The 15,260-nt window shown below is 35.2% G+C and overlaps 1 protein-coding gene across 2 annotated transcripts in view; it reads right to left on the reverse strand.

The window, feature by feature from the left end:
• The window catches only part of MDN1 (midasin AAA ATPase 1), a 214,461-nt gene that overhangs the window by 120,073 nt on the left and 79,128 nt on the right, over positions 1–15,260 (reverse strand). For both annotated transcript variants that reach the window (XM_007484319.3, XM_007484318.3), the window contains exons 21-31: positions 14,581–14,728; positions 13,028–13,138; positions 8,845–8,996; positions 7,822–8,000; positions 6,892–7,100; positions 6,532–6,678; positions 4,036–4,177; positions 3,244–3,378; positions 3,020–3,158; positions 1,231–1,369; positions 672–802 (exon numbers count right to left, since the gene is read on the reverse strand). In XM_007484319.3, coding sequence (XP_007484381.2) covers positions 672–802; positions 1,231–1,369; positions 3,020–3,158; positions 3,244–3,378; positions 4,036–4,177; positions 6,532–6,678; positions 6,892–7,100; positions 7,822–8,000; positions 8,845–8,996; positions 13,028–13,138; positions 14,581–14,728 — 1,632 coding nt within the window. The remainder of the gene's footprint in view (positions 1–671; positions 803–1,230; positions 1,370–3,019; positions 3,159–3,243; positions 3,379–4,035; positions 4,178–6,531; positions 6,679–6,891; positions 7,101–7,821; positions 8,001–8,844; positions 8,997–13,027; positions 13,139–14,580; positions 14,729–15,260) is intronic.

The raw sequence follows: 15,260 nt of genomic DNA on the forward strand, positions 1-15,260 counted from the left end.
AAAAATCAGCTACCCTTAAAGATTTCTGATGATTCAATTTTATTAATGATAATAAAGCGAATACAAATTGTTATTATCATCAAGTACCACACTATAGATAAGGAGAAATAGGTTTCTTCCATATCTGGTTAAACTGAAAAAATGCTACTCTGCAGTGAAAGTGATAGACTTGAAAGTAATAAAATTTAGACTCAAATTCCACCTCCAATGCTTACTAGGTTTTTAACCACGGACTAATCACTTGGTTTCCCTTAGGACCAATTTCTTCATGTGTAAAAAGGAATAATAAACCATTATACTACCTATATCACAAAGATGCATCAAATACCAAATGAGATATTCAATACAAAATACTTTATATAATAACATTATAAAGACAAACAACTTTGAAAAACTTAAAAACTCTGACTCCCCACATCACCTCTTTTGAGAAATCGGTGAGACTTTGGGTATATAATAAACCATAAATTTTGGGGACATAACTAATAAGGGAATTTTTCTTTTACTCTATCTATCTCAAGGGTTTTGTTTTTTTCTTTTTTCTCTTAAGAGTGAGTGGGGGAGAAAAAATAGATGTCTATTAATTAGAAAAGAAAATTCTTTAAAATGATTTGCAAAAGCTACACAAATATCAGGTTTTCATCACTGTTGTTATTATTACTGACACATACCTGTTGAGTCTTTCCAAGACTGAATCATCAGCTAGTGAAATTTCATCTAAAAGAAAAAAGCCATCCTCCTTCATTGCCAAAACTAGGGGCCCATCATGCCACTCAAAGAGTTTCGAATGGTCAAATTCCTCCTAGGAGATGGAAAAGTGGAAAAAAAAAACACAATTACTTCATGGGAACAAACACACACACATATGCACGCACTACCATATATTCAAAATTTTAATTGCATGTTAGCTCCTTGAGGGCAAATAATGTCTTTTTTTTCTTATAAGACCAGAGTCTAAATAGTGTTGGTACATAAAAATTTTAATTAATGTTTTTTGGTCATTTGATAAAAAGGTATGTTTGGTTTAAGCAATGGACTGCTAATTATATTACAAAGGAAGAGTTCCAAATAGAGAATAAGAGGTAAAAAAGGATGAGCTGCCCATGAAACCCCTACAAAAGGCACAGAAATGACATCTAAGGGACACAATGCCTAGTCAAACTGACATGGAATCAGGGTTTCCAGACTCTGAACATAGATGCCTCAGACAAATAATGTTATAGAACAAACCTTGTCCTTTGATCTCTGTTTGACTGGACGGAGGCCTCCCAGGAAATCAGATGTCTCCATATGCAAGTGGCAGTTAACGGAATACAATTTCTGATTTGCCAGTGCAGCAAAAATCTGGCAGATAGTTGTTTTCCCACACCTATTGGAATGAAACACAAGAAAATAAACAGAGATCATGTCTATTCAAGATGGAGATGGACATGAAACCCACTGTGATTTCATGGGCATAGGGAATTCCCAAGTTAGGTCATTCTTTCTACCAAAGCAGGTGGGAACCTTCTCTGAAATGTAAATATTCTTAAGAGAGGTCTCTATACCAACTCAAACGGGAACCACTAAAACATACACAAGGATCCTGGACCTATGTGGACATATTTATTTAGAAAATAAAAATCTATGTTCAATTATAGTTTTACTTACTTTGTTAAATATTTCCCAATTACATTTTAATCTGGTTCCTATTATGCTGGAAGGGGGAAATGTACAGGCTGAGATGACTTTGACAGTTTTGCTTTAGAAAAACCTGCCTTTGGTCACATGACCAGTATATGGGTCTTCTTGACTTCAAGACTATTCCATACTATTTCTCATGCCTCTAATCAAGACCCACTAACACCTCAGTCTGAAAAAGATTCCTTAATATAAAACTCACTAACTGGCCATTATGAAATAAGCATCAGGGAGAAACTTCATTAAAGCACAAGATAAGATGCTTCTGCCTAAGTTCCATTGCTATGATGGTCTTTTTTTCCCCTTTCCTTATGACAGTCTTTTTCATAAACTATATTTTTTCTACTTCTCTTACTGACTTCTAAAGGGGTGGGTGGGGGGTAGGAAGGGAACTCATTAACCTAAAAACTTGAAGGAAAATACGGCAAAGTTTTTGTGACTTCCCTATATTCTTACCATGTATCTTATGATTAAAAAAAAAAGAACTCATAAGAAACCAATGAACTAAATAATTAAAAAATCAATTCCTTAGTCAATTATATCAAAAGTAGATTTTGCTTTTCATAAAAGAATGGGAAGTGCACATTGACTAGGAGAAGGGATGGGGAGAGGAGGGGAAGGAGGGAAAGAATATGATTCTTGTAACCAAGGAATAATGTTCTAAATTGACTAAAAAAAATTAAAAGAAAAGAACATCAAAATACATATTTCAAATTTAAAAAAATTATTCTGAACTCAACAAAAACCAAATTAAATACAGATTTCCATGAACACAGTGTGACAGAAAAAGCTTGTTCTTGAAACGGTAAATCTTTGTAATGTAAAATTCTTTTGTCTTTTTAAGTAGAATAAATTCAACCTGTAATTTTCAAAACTTAAAAAAAAAAGAATGGCAAGGAGAAAGAATGTAAACAAAAGTAGCAGGAAATTTACTTGATCATTTAAAAAAAAAATGGAGAAGGGAGAGAGGTGCCATAGTAGACATAGACCTATAATTTTATTGGTATGGGTAAAGAAACACTCTCTACCAATGCAGAAGGTTAACTTTCCTACAACTGGGAAGTCTTAGAGGGTGTCCTAGAGCTTCAGAAACTAAGTGACTTGGCTCAAGATTAAAAAGCCAGTATATGTCAAAGAAAGGTCTGGAATCCAGGATCCTAGATCTTCTGGATTCAATTCTAGCCCTCTATCCATCATTTATACTGTCCCTCAAAAAATCTACAAAAGATAATTTCCAATAAATTCTTTCTGAGAAGCTAAAATCACAGAGGTAATCCAATAACATACCATTATAACCTCAAGCCCTGTAATAACTGTTTTCAAAGAATCATAGACTCACCCAGTATCTCCCACCAGTAGGATGGGTTCTCCAAACTCTAATGCCCTTCCTGCAAGAATAGCCAGTCTCCGCATATCTTCAGTCCACACTATGTGACTGAATGTGGACTTGAATGTGGATAACTGAGCAGAAAATTTGCCTAGAAAATCAGAAAGAATAATTTAATGCAATTTTTCTGTCTTGACAACTCAAGACACGTTCACGAGTGTTACCTCTCAACTTACCCAATAATTTTTGGACACTGTCTTCTGAGAAAAGGGACTGAGGACAACACTTCTTTTTGAAATGTTTGCCCAGCACTTCTTGTATAACATTTACTTCCTCTTGCTTCCTAACTCGGCCTGCCAAAAGCATAAAACCTAGAAATAAAACCAGAGGAAATGTTAGCATGACCTCGCTAGCTTTATTCTCCTAACTTTGCACTTTCTACTCAAGCTTCAAGAATCACAGCATAAGAGATGAGCTAGAAGCCAAGTCCACTCCCTTCCTTTTACCAATAAGGGAAAATAAGTTAAAAATTGTGGGACCCTGGTGAATCACTTAGGATTGCAGTAAAATTTATATGTAGATCGTCATGACTTTTTCAAAATGTAAAGTATTACTGATTTAATCCAAAACATAGCATCAATATTAATGGAATGACATGCTATAATGCAATTGACACCAACAAGGATGAAGGATAACAACAGATCTGAAAGGACAATTACAAAATACTGAGAAAGAAGAACCCGAAAAATTATATGTACAATAACTACTATGATTATGCAAGAAGAAAAGTGAATGAAAATGAATAAAGAATAAATTCTTATGAGGGAGTTACTGAAAAATCATTATTATATACTATGCATTTAAATTAATGTGAGAAGTTACTAAGGAAGGTAAATTGATTCTATTTATGTATTGTGTTATTTTATAAAAATCTAAAAAAATGAAAAAAAAAAGAAAAAGAAAACCTAATATCTACCCAACTTTGCAAGATGTAAAAGACAACAACAACAACAACAAAAAAAGCATACCATCATTTGCTAAATGCTGAAGCCAGTCATACTCCTTCTCTGTCTGTGCAACTGATCTGTACCGTTCAGCCCATCGGAAAAGATCCCGAAGAGTAATGAAGCCTTGCTTTCCAGCAAAAAGAGAAGAACCTCTACGATAGGACTATAGAAAGTGAACAAATAAAGAAAAGTATTAAAAAGAAGATTCACAGATTTACACACATATAACTTTACAGATGAACAAATAATATTCCCCAAAATTTTTCACAAAAAATTCATCCCACCCAGACTGAATGACAAATCAAAAAAATGTTTCTTCATTTTTTAATATTTACAAACCACATCCTTAAAATCAGAGGCTAATCAAACAAGAATAGGAAGTACACAATCACAATGACAATTATCAGAAAGATTTCTGAAGGGATACTTTATTGTGAATTTTTTTAATGTGTACAAAAGTACACAAAAACGTAAAAAGCAAGGAATTTTAAAGTACCTAGAATACTTCAGTACACAGATTTTTAAAAGCAAGTTAGAACTCCAGAGAAATTAACAAACTTCATTGCCCTCCTAAAAGTGCTTCTGCCTTCCAAACAATACTCAGCAGCAGTCTTACCCTAGAACCTGTAAACCTTAAAATTTCTTAGACTTATGAATGTTGGAAATTTCCCCATTGGGAAATCTCATACTGGAAAAAATTTCCTACTGATACTAAGAACTCTATTGGAATGTGAACCCTTAGCATGGGAGGGTCCTTCTCCTCCCTACTTAAGATTACTTTAGGACAGAAACCTTTTGCTAAACAATGGAAAGGGCTTTGACCTATGCTTAAGCATAGAACAGGAAGTTCTTTGAGTCATGATTGATTTTAGAATTGATACAATAGATACTTGGAATGACAGAACCAGGTCTTGGAACATACAATCTCCACCCTACTCAGTCTAACAGGATTTAGGAAGGGCTGCAGCATAGATCAAGATTTAATTATTTGAGAATATGACCTACAACAGACATGTGCAAAGGAAAAAGACCTCTGGGCGGTCCTGGGTTAAGCTAGAGCCACTATTGGCACAGGGAAGACATGGACAGTGATTGGTAGATGTGAGAACTGAGGGGAGGGAACTGAGATGGTTTCCTTAAAGAGAGAGGGGTCTGGGTACTGAGGGGTGGTTGGAGAGGTTTTGCTCTGAGAGGTGGCACTCTGAGAAGGCTTGCACTGAAGGAGGCTGGAGGTGGAGACCCCTGAGACTGTTTCTCTCTCTCTCTCATACCTTTCTTCCTCCTGTTTGTAATTAAAAACTCCATAAAAGGTTGACTGCTGACTTGAGTTTTCATTTAGGAATTACATAGCTGAATTCCTTGGTGACCTTAAATTAATATATATCAGTCTTTTAAAGTGATTTCCTTGTCACAAACCTCCCTCAGCTCCTACAGTCTCCTCTCCCTGAAATATCCATTAATTCCTTCAGCCTTTACAATATGGAATGGACGGCTGCTAAGCCAGATCCAAACAGATCCAGATCCAGATCAGGACAAATTATTTTCTGCTAGAGCTTCTTTCATTTTGGAGAGAGGGTCCAACCTTCCTAGCTGTACTTCTGATGTTCCAGACTTTAATTCCATGTTCCCCTCAGTTATTCCTCTCCTTCTCCTCCTCCCTTTTATAAAACATAAACATTAAAATGGGGCCTACTCAAGACAAGGACTATTTTTTTTATTGTATCTATATACCAGCCACTTAGCACAATACCTGGCACATAGTAAACACTTGGCAAATGCTTATTGGCTCATCTAACATATTTTTCCTTTTGACCAGTATGAAATACATTCTGATGTGAAACTTGGGCAAGTCTGAGGCAGATTTCCAAAACAAACTTTCCAGGGTATTGAAAATAATTTTCCTGCTCTCAATTGAGAAGTGGGAAATTATGGGAAACAAATGTTTCAAATTTCAATGGATCACAGATTTTAAGGCACATGAATACCTTAGAGGTCATCTAGTCTAATACTTTCATTTTAAATATGATAAAACTGAGGCTCAGAGAAATTAAATGATTCCCCTAATGGTGGGAGAGGACTATGGCATGAAAATAAGCTATAGTTCCTTACTTATTTTTAACCCTTACTTTCTGTGCTCGTAACAATTCTAAAAGACAAGGATAAATAATAGCATGGAAATGTTTTGAATAATACATGTATAACTTAGTTGAATAGCTTGTCAATTCTAGGAGGGGAGAAGGAAAAAGGGAAAGAGACAACATGAATCATGAAACTTTGGAAAATTTATGTATAAATCTGCTACTGGAATAAAATAAAGATAAAACAATAAAAAAGGGAAAAAATAAATAAAACAGAAGGACAAAGGCTAGTCAAATGGGATTAACTGGCTTGCCCAGGATCATATAGCTAGAAAATGTCTAAGGACAAATTTGAACCCAGGTCCCTACTATGAGCCTGGCTATCTATCTACTTGGCTACCCCTAAAAATTAACTTTCAAAAAAAATTAGGTTCAATACCTGTAGGTCCTGCATGACCTTAACCAATTTATTGCAATAAGAAGGTGGCAAACTACAGCGTTTATGCAATATTGTTTCCAGCTCAGTGCTAGGCAACTCATCAAAATGCAACTCCACAAAACGATTTCGGAAGGCTCGGGAGAGCACCTAGAAGATACACATAAGCATAAAAAAAATAAAAAGTTAACTTTTGGTTACTTAATCTTTTAAGCAACAGCCCAATCATGACAAGGAGATGAAGGATAAAAGGGGAAAAAACCTCAGATTTTTTGCATTAAAAAAGAAACAATTCAAACCAGAAAGAAAAGAACCATAGAATTAAATCATTATCAGAAATCACAAAGGATGAGTTTTACAAACCTTTCGGCCCCCATAGAGGCCAGGGGGATTTTGGGTTGCAAAAAGGATGAAGCGAGGATGTGCTTTGACAACCTCTTGAGTCTCTGTTATGTGCAATTCCCGGTTATCATCCAGAAGCCTGTTCAATGCCTCCAGCACATCTGTAGGAGCCAAATTCAATTCATCTAAAATAATCCAATAGCCTTTTCTCATAGCATCAATAAGAACACCTTGGAAGAAAAAAGATGAGAACATAGATGTTTTTTATAAGATTCTTCTCATTATTTCAACATAAAATAAGTTACCAAAAAAAATTATAGATGATTACTAATTTGCAACATTGACAATTTCAAAATTAAGCTTTCCTTAATGGCAGCTATATTATAAAGAGACAGTACAATCATTTGACAAACAGATTTTGTTTTGCCAATAGAACAGTCTCTTCTTTTTCTTTCATTGGACTGAACTCTGTATAAAAAATGCTTCATCTGCAACATTTCTTAGGCTTGTCATGTTAATCTATTTAAATTATTCCACTTTATGAAATTTCTCTCCTTCTTCCTCTTACTTCTGGGAATAAGAGGACTAAGCACAATATTTTTTTAATTTAAGTTGTCTAGTTGCATTGGCATAATCCAAAGGCATATACACATACTACAACAATGGTTAATGGGGTCAATGGGATATACACACCTTGAGGGCAAGACTCTTTTGTTTTTTAATTATATCTCTAAAGCCTGGCATAAGGAGGCTACATAATAATTGCTTACTTAATTAGAGAAAGGGTAGCTCTTAGGTCTCCTAGATCCTCTTAAAATTCAGGGAGAGGTACTTTAACAGGACTTTTGTCTTGTTATTATCACATCACCATTGCTTGGGTTCAGGAAGTTAAGGGTATTACTGAATCATATAACTGAAGACCTAAACACATTAGGTAGACTATCAACCTACCTTCTTTAAATACCAGCTTCCCAGAGGCATCTGATGTGTAGCAACCAATATACTCTTGAATATCTGTATGTTCATGGTTGTTAATCCGTACACAGTGATTCCCACTAGCTGCAGCAAGCCAGCGAATTAGGCTAGTTTTACCCACAGATGTTTCTCCCTGAATCAGCACTGGATAGGTTCTTTAAAAGATGAATCATTGAAATACAAAAAATAAAACAGAATTACTTTATTTATTTAAAGGAGAAATAAGCATACAATTGGGAAGTGAGGAGAGAACACATTTACTAACTGATAACCTTTATGCTAAGAAAGGTAACTTAAGTAGCCTCTAAACCTTGGGAATTTAAGACCTTTACCAGAATTAAGGAGTTGCTGAATAAGTGAATGTTTGTATGAATGAACTAAACATGCCTTTATTTCTTAGACAAATTGTCTCATGGTAGGTAATAAAATGGGAATTATTCTGAAGCATAATACATAGCAAAGACATTCACAGCTTAGAGATGCTGACAGCTACACTGCAATTTGCATCAGGTGACAACCAAAAAGATACAGAGGGCTTTGTCTTTTTTATGATGACCAGATTCAAGCACAAATGCCAAAGATAATGGGGCTAAGGAAATTGACTACAGGGAGACATGGTGGGTTGAGTGTGTTGCCAGAAAAATGTTAATATTCATTCACTGAAAATATGCTAATGAAAATGCCAGTACTCCTTCCATATAGCTTTGGTTTTAGGGCAAAAAGCTTAATTTAGACTATTTTATTCTGTTTCTATGACATGTTACAGAGCTGAGCTTCATCTTGGGTGAAAATTCATCTCAAACCTTTTTTAAAAATTAGCATTCTAAACTGTATTCAAAAAAGATAAAAGTCACTAAGACATTAAAGGATAAAGATGAAGGGAAGAAGAGGAAAAGGAAAAGAAGTGGTGAGGAGAAAGCATGGAACAATGGGAAAAGCCTAGTTATTACAAATAAGAGCACAAGAAGCAGCATATGGAAAAGGAGAAAAAAACCATACCCTGCAGAAACGACTCTGACGATATCTCTCAAGTTAAGTTTAACAGAAGGAGTGAGTATGTATGTTTCATCTATTGTGGGTTCCTTATCTCCCACTGAAATCCAGTATCCTTCAATCTGTATAAGCCGACCTCCCTTGGGTTCTGGAATGGGCTGGAATACATACATTACAAAAATAACACATGATCAGAAACCCATTCCTACTTTTTATTAAAGATAAAGACAATGGGGGGGGGGGGGGAGAGAAGATCTCTAGAAAGTCAGTTTCTTCTGGTATTTTCAATAGTGAAATGCACTAGCCAAACAGCCTTGAAATAAACTTATAGCATATAAGAGTTCAAACATTAAATTTTAACTTTTTAGGAATAAATTTCACCCACAAGTTTCACAAGATATTATTTTATTGGTTTTTTCTCTCTTCCCTAACAAAACTTTCCCAAAATATTCAATTATTATAAACCAGTATCTTATATCATATACTAATGATATAATATAATAATATAATAAAAGAGAAAATTTGGAATCATGATCTGAATCTCAAAAATTCTGAGGGGCATTAAGACATACTCCCAGAAAAATATTCTAATACTCCTAACAGGAAGGGATGTTCCAATAAATTCCTAACAACTGGATCTTCTCAGAAAGAAAATATATGAATGACATACTTTCAAATTTAATTTGCATTACTACCATTTTCTCTATCACTTCCTTAAGTCTCAGCAATCAACATTTGCCATTAACTATTCTACCTGGATTCAACTCTTAACATCATCTTTATCATGCCACCCCTACCTCTCTCTCCTAAAATAAACTTATCATCATTTTCAAAATTTCTTGAATTTTGCTACTCACATCCCATCAGTTCCCTCAGCTGACTTCTTTGTTTGGAAAACAGGAGTGCAGAACAAAAAACTTTCTAGAGCCTCCCTTTGTAGAGAAGCCTAAAAACCGTAACCATCTCTTCACCTGCCATCAATAGCTCCTTTTGTTTTAAATTCCATATTCCACTAAATCAAGTCCCTCCACATGCCTATTAGATTTTCACCTTCTTCAGGGCTTGTCTTTTTGTATCCCCTGCACAGTATCTGGCACAAAACAGGTGTGTGGGCAGTGTGAATCTTAAAATTTCTCAGACTCTACCTTGGAACATTATCTTAAGGTTATGGTTAAGATTATTCCCCATTTAAACAATGGAGGTACTTCATCAAGAATATATTGGGAACTTTAAAATTACTCCACCCATACTTAGGCATACTTTAAGGGAAGATAAAGTTGTAAAACTCCTTAGTGAACAATGAAGGTACTTAACTCATACTTATAGTGAGGCCAAAACATTAAGCTAGGTCTATTTTTAGATCTAATACAAAAGGGTCTAAGTACCTATGAAAGTCAAATTAATCACTAAAAGGTCAGGCAACTTACAAGGGGCAAGCTTAACAAAGAGGTGTGAAGTACTCAGAAGATATAATCTACCCAGAGAAAGTGAGAACTAAAAACTAAGAATGGGCTGCCCTAGGTCTACTGTGATAGGTAGACCTGAAAACTTAAGGGAGGTAACACAAGAGAAATTTCTCTTTAAAAGGAGCTGTCTGAACCAGAAGCTGAATTGGAGGTCAGGAGTCAAGAGGAGGCTGCTGGGTCTCTGAACACTAGAGTTTTGCTTGGAAAGATCTTGTGGTGAGTGATTAAAGACTGACTTAGTTTCTCTCTTAAAGAGAAAAGGCCTAGGCCCTAGCCTTTTCCTACTATTTCTTCTTACTCTGTCTCTTTCCTGTTCCTTAATTCCTTGATTTGTATTAATTAAAATCTCCATAAAACCCAGCTGACTTGGGTATTTCATATTTGGGAATTTTCCAATGGTGACCACTTATTTTTTATTTAAATCAAGACACTAAAAATTATCTTTACAGTTTTTGGCAATTCAAAGTCTTGAAACCCACATTTTTGAGGTTACAGCAGCTAGGTGATACAATGGAGACAGTACCAGGTCTAGAGTCAGGAAGGCTCATCTTTCCAAGTTTGAAAATGTCCTTAGATACTCAATAGCTACTTACTCCTGGTTTGCCTGTTTCCTCATCTGTAAATGAGCCAGAGAAGGAAACAGCAAACCACTTTTAGTATCTTTACCAAGAAAATTCCAAGTGGAGTCATGAAGAGAAAAAACTGTAACAAATAAACAACAACTAAGACATAGGTAGGTACTTAATATTTACTGTAGAGTATGTGTTTGTCAATGATAAAACCTAACAATCAGCTCAGATTCCAGATAGCTTCAGCACATTGCTGGACATAAGATATTAGATTTTAGGAGACTAATCAGGGCATACTCAGAAAAAAGGTTACCAAGATTGAAAGGCCCTCACTGAAAGCATTTATGCTCAGATACTCAAGATTCCAGGCCCAGGAACTGTTGACTACAGCACTCCTTATATTTTAGACCAATAAGGAATTCGGTCTATCAATACTGTGCAACCAAGTTTGGGAAAGGTGACATTCATTAACTGCCCAGGGTGCCCCAGCCGACAGCTGCAGAGTCCAAAGTCAGCTCACATCCCTTGAACCAGGCTAACTTCTTTAGTTCAATTCAACATCCAAGAAAAGTGACCAAAGGTAAAGAATAGCCTTTTAGTTAACCATCACAAACCATAATGAATATTGACATACCTTACATAAAATGGGGTTTTTTAATGAAATTTCATCAATAATTGAGAGAATAAATCATAATAACCTTAATTAAGAGAATAACAGTCCTTTCTAACTGACAAAGACTCTAAGTGCTAATAGCTACAATATTCATTAACAAGTCATTCAATTTAGTGAATTTGCACTGAATATCAATGATGTGCAAAGTCAACCACATGGAGAAGTAAAGATAATCAATTTCACTCAAGAAGAATTGAATCCAAGAACCTCCTCTGACACATACTAGTTATGTGGCCTCAGGTAAATCACAGCTTCCCAGGTAAGGTTCTAAGCCTATCAATTGGGAGTAGATGCCAATCTGCACAGTTAAGAGGAGAACCTCATTGAAAGAAGTTTTCTGTACCAATGAAATCTCATTATGTGAATTTTTTATTTTTCTCCACCCTGATTAAATCTTTAAAATCCTAACAAAACAGGAATGTCTACACCCTACTTATGGATTAAGTGTTGAGGAGGATAGCCTATGATAGCCTACTTAAATATGCTATCAAGTGACAAATCAGAAACAACTGACAGACCACCCCCAGGCTGTCCTAAGTCAAGCTTAAGCTACCATTGGTACATGTGAAACACAGGAAGTGATTTTTAAAAAGTCTATATATTCGTGGCACTTCCTCTCTCCAGGCTCTTTTTTCACAGAGAGGTGGCTCAGGCTCTCATTGTGCAGCAGAGGCATCTTGGCATGGCTACAGCTATTGTTTGGGTTTGGCTGTGAGTGTGCTTAGTGGGATGACTGGGAGAAGCTCAATTATCATGGGTCAGGTGAGGCATCTTCCCTGAGTTCTCTCAGAGTTTAGACTGATTCGTTTTTTTTCCTTTATCTTTCTTAAAAACACCATCCTCCTAGGAGACCCTAGAGACCTAGGAAGGTCTCTGAACTCCCCTTGGTTCAGGCTAGGTCTGAGAAATCTTATACCCTTTTCCCTCTCTCTTCTTCTGAATTCCTTCCTTCTATATTAATTAAACCACCATAAAATTACCAAACTGACTTGAGTATTTTTATTGGGATTTGAATTAATCCCTGGCGACCATAAGGATAATATATTAGTCAAAAACCCCTAAATATACCCCTTAGAGTCACTGATTCCTTTCCTTCCTCCATCTAATAATGTAAAAATCACTGAAATAGACTGAGGACTGAGAGGAGTATAGGATGTAGGTGTGAAGAAGATTTAGATCCAAAATTTAGAAAACAAAACACTACTTCTATCCTTAAAGAGCATACCACAAGACAGGCTGTCAGTTCTTTTATAATACCCAAGTTTTAGTCATCAGCTCTCAATCCTACATTCAATAGAGATTCTTACAAATAACACAATCCATGACATATAGTAGAATCATCAAGGAATGAAAGCTAAATGGTTGACAAAATTCTAGGTTTTAACGTAGTCTTTCATTTGTCTACCTCATCCACCTTAAACTAATAAAACTTTGGTAATAAAAACTTCTTTAATAATATTCAATAGCCAAAATGAACATACCTGTTTTAGGAGAGTTTTGATATTGCTGGATATAACATGTTGGCAAATGAGTTTTTGAACTACAGGGTGAGATGCCCTGTCAAGTTGTGTAAGGAAACCCAAGCAAAAGCCCTTTTAAAAAAAAAGAAAAAGAACTATTTTGACTTTGAAAATACTATTATAAAATACTAATAATTATTTTGCAACTTCAGATCAGTTATGTTCCAGTAACAAGCAATCAAAATTCAAAGGCAAATTCAAACTTTACTGCTTTGAAATTTGGCATTACTGCAAAAGGCTATGGCCAGTTAAACAAGGTTGCTCAGTGGATGGAGAGCCAAGCCTAGAGAAAGGAGTTTCTGGTTTCAGATCTGGCCTAAGACACTTCCTAGACATGTGACGCTGGTCAAATCACTTAACTCCCATTGCCTAACCCTTACTCCTCTTAACTCTTGGAACTAATAATTGATATTAACTCTAAAACAGAAGATGAGGGTATTTTTTTTTAAGGATATGACAAGACTAGGAATTGTTAACCTGAAAAACTGACTGTTCCCAAAGGCAAGCAGAACAATCAGATTGCATGTTTAGCTTCCTTGAGTAATCTTGCCATCAAAGATGTTTATTGTTTCATCTGTTCTTTGATTTAGTTACATTTTGTACTTCTTTAATTTCCTATTTTTGTAAACTTCCACTCATTTATTTTAGATAACATCCTCAAGAGATTTTGATTATCCCAAAGGCTACGAAACTGAGGACCACTTTTTCAGATCAGGAAAGAACGTTACAATAATACTTATTATCAGGTCTGCAGTCCATTTCTGCCCTTGTATAGAGGAGAAACAAAAGAAAGGCCTTGATTAAACAAGAAAGTAAGAGTCGAAATGAATCAATGACTAACCACATAAAATTCTGATTCTCTACTCAAGATACAAAGCTCATACTACTTCTACATAAACATTTTTAAAATGTGGTTAAGTGATAGAAAATGGCCAAGAGGGAATTTACAGTTGGTTTCTTATATCAGGGGCATTCTAGGAAACCAGCTAAATGGAAAAATATAGGTAAATTACAAAAAAGATATTCTTCTCTCTAGAAACAACTCTTACAATCCAGGGCAAAGAATCAGAATACACAAGCATTATTATGTAAAAGATAACCAATAAAATCCAATAATGTGCAGATGAAAATTTAAAGAAACTCAAGCAAATAAGATAATATTTTCTTAAATTTTGAAGACACGTTATTTTTTAAAAAGACATAATTAGTTTGGACTTTAAGAATGGTGTTGATATTATTTTTAGGTGACTAGTGTTTGGCATTATTTAGCTCACGATTTTAAGAAAAGAAATACTTTTCAAATCTGTCCTCAGACACTTCCTAGCTATCTCCCATTGCCTAGCCCTAATGTCTCTTCTGCCTTGGAATCAGTACACAGAATCACTTCTAAAACAAAAAAAGAAGGATTAAAAAAAAAAACAGTAGGAAGAAAAACTCCTCCTATTTAACTCCCTACATGATTTTCAAAACTAGTTCCCTTCCACAAAGACAGGCAGAAGAAAAAAGGCACCTACCTCATAGAGGGAACGCTGGATGTTGTGACAAGGATTGGAAGCTGCAAATCTCAGGGCCCTGCAGAGGGTTCGAAGGCTATAATGAGGTCTATGGCCTGTTCCATCCACCAATTTGTTCATAGACTCCTTTCGCACAGCTATGTAGAAGCTATAAAGAAGGATTTAAACAAGTAAGATTTTTTAAATTCAATTCTACCAATTCTACCAATACACAGTATTGATTCCAAGATGGAAGGTAAGGCTTTAAAAAAAAAGTTTTTTTTAAGGCACCATGCAAGGTAATAAATGCTAGATAAAAATTATTAAAAAAAAAAAACTCTGCCCTCCAGAAGCATATATTCCAAAAGGGAAAAAAAAAATGCAAATAAGTCTATTCAGTGAGAACTAATAACTGGGGGAATCAGAGAAAGCTTACATTGATATGTGCATACACACACACACAAACACACAAATAAGCTCAAAGTTTGTTGGGGGGGGGGGGGAGGAATTTAAAACACTGACAGCACAATTACTCTGTCCTTTGAAAATACCCTCAAGTCAATTTTTCTAAAATAAAATAAGCCTCCCTAACTTAACAAATCCTATTAGTCAAAATGTAAACAAAAAGACCAGAATATATTAAGAAAGCTCTAGACCCAAACCATAAGTATATACCTATTGTCTATGCATACACATGAACA

Source organism: Monodelphis domestica, chromosome 2 (assembly GCF_027887165.1).
Source record: "Monodelphis domestica isolate mMonDom1 chromosome 2, mMonDom1.pri, whole genome shotgun sequence".
In the NCBI taxonomy this organism is placed as follows: domain Eukaryota; kingdom Metazoa; phylum Chordata; class Mammalia; order Didelphimorphia; family Didelphidae; genus Monodelphis; species Monodelphis domestica.